This window comes from Corvus brachyrhynchos, unplaced genomic scaffold (genome assembly GCF_000691975.1).
Source record: "Corvus brachyrhynchos isolate BGI_N302 unplaced genomic scaffold, ASM69197v1 scaffold279, whole genome shotgun sequence".
Taxonomy (NCBI): Eukaryota; Metazoa; Chordata; class Aves; order Passeriformes; family Corvidae; genus Corvus; species Corvus brachyrhynchos.
In genome coordinates, this window is record NW_008246060.1 from 8,534,418 (window position 1) to 8,535,446 (window position 1,029).

The following is a 1,029-nucleotide window of genomic DNA, read 5'->3' on the forward strand; positions in this document are numbered from 1 at the left end:
AGCTGCCCTGGAGCCGGGGCTGCCCGGGAGCCGGGGCTGCATCTCGGGCCACACCTGCTGCGATTGTCCCATTTCCTACATTTTCTCCACCCCTAAGCAGACCGCTGCAGTAAAGGGGCAAGGAGTCAAGCTGAAAAACTCACTCCAGTTTCTGTGCTGTCCCACACTGCGTTCGGTACAGAATCACAGAAACGATTAAGTTGGAATAGACCTCTGAGATCATCAAGTCCACTCTGTGATCGAACACCACCTTGTCAACCAGACTATGACACTGAGTGCCACATCCAGTCTTTCCTGAAACCCCTCCAGGGACAGTGACCCCACCACCTCCCTGGGCAGCCCGTTCCAATGTCTGATCACCCAAAACCTCCCCTAGTGCTCTTCTGGACTATGTCCTCTTGTCCTGCCACTGGCTGCCTGGGACAAGAGACCAATTCCCAGCTGGCTACAGCCTCCTTTCAGGTAGTTTTACAGAGCGATAAGGTCACTCCTGAGCCTCCTTTTCTGCAGGCTAAACAAGCCCAGCTCCCTCAGCTCCTCCTCACAGGACTTGTGGTCTAGATCCTTCCCCAGCTCTGCTGCCCTTCTCTGGACACATTCCAGCAGCTCAACATCCTTCCTAAACACAGGGGCCCTGAACTGGACACAGCACTCGAGGTGTGGCCTCACCAATGTCAAGTACAGGTGCATGACCCCTCGCCTGGTCCTGCTGGCCACACTATTGCCGATCCAGGCCAGGATGCCATTTGCCTTCTTGGCCACCTGGGCACACTGCTGGCTCATGTTCAGCCAGTGTCGACCAGCACCACCGGTCTTTCTCCTCTGGGCCACTTCCCAGGCACTCTGCCCCGGCCTGGGCTTGTAGAGGCCAAAGTGCAAGAGCCAGCACCAGCTAACCCCGCGGCCAGCCCCGGGCAGGCGGTGCCGGGCCGCGCCCCCACCCCTCGCCAGGGGCCCGATGGCAGTGCCCGCCCAGGGCTGGGCGAGGCCGCCTCCCCTGGTCCGTGACGGCGCAGCCCGCACCCCCCC

General features: G+C 60.3%; 1 protein-coding gene across 1 annotated transcript in view; it reads left to right on the forward strand.

Moving 5' to 3' along the window:
• The first annotated feature begins 958 nt into the window (after positions 1-958).
• Positions 959-1,029, forward strand: part of TMEM254 (transmembrane protein 254) — a 6,993-nt gene continuing 6,922 nt past the window's right edge. Inside the window, exon 1 of the mRNA XM_017746190.1 lies at positions 959-1,000. Within this exon, the coding sequence (XP_017601679.1) occupies positions 959-1,000 (42 nt within the window). The remainder of the gene's footprint in view (positions 1,001-1,029) is intronic.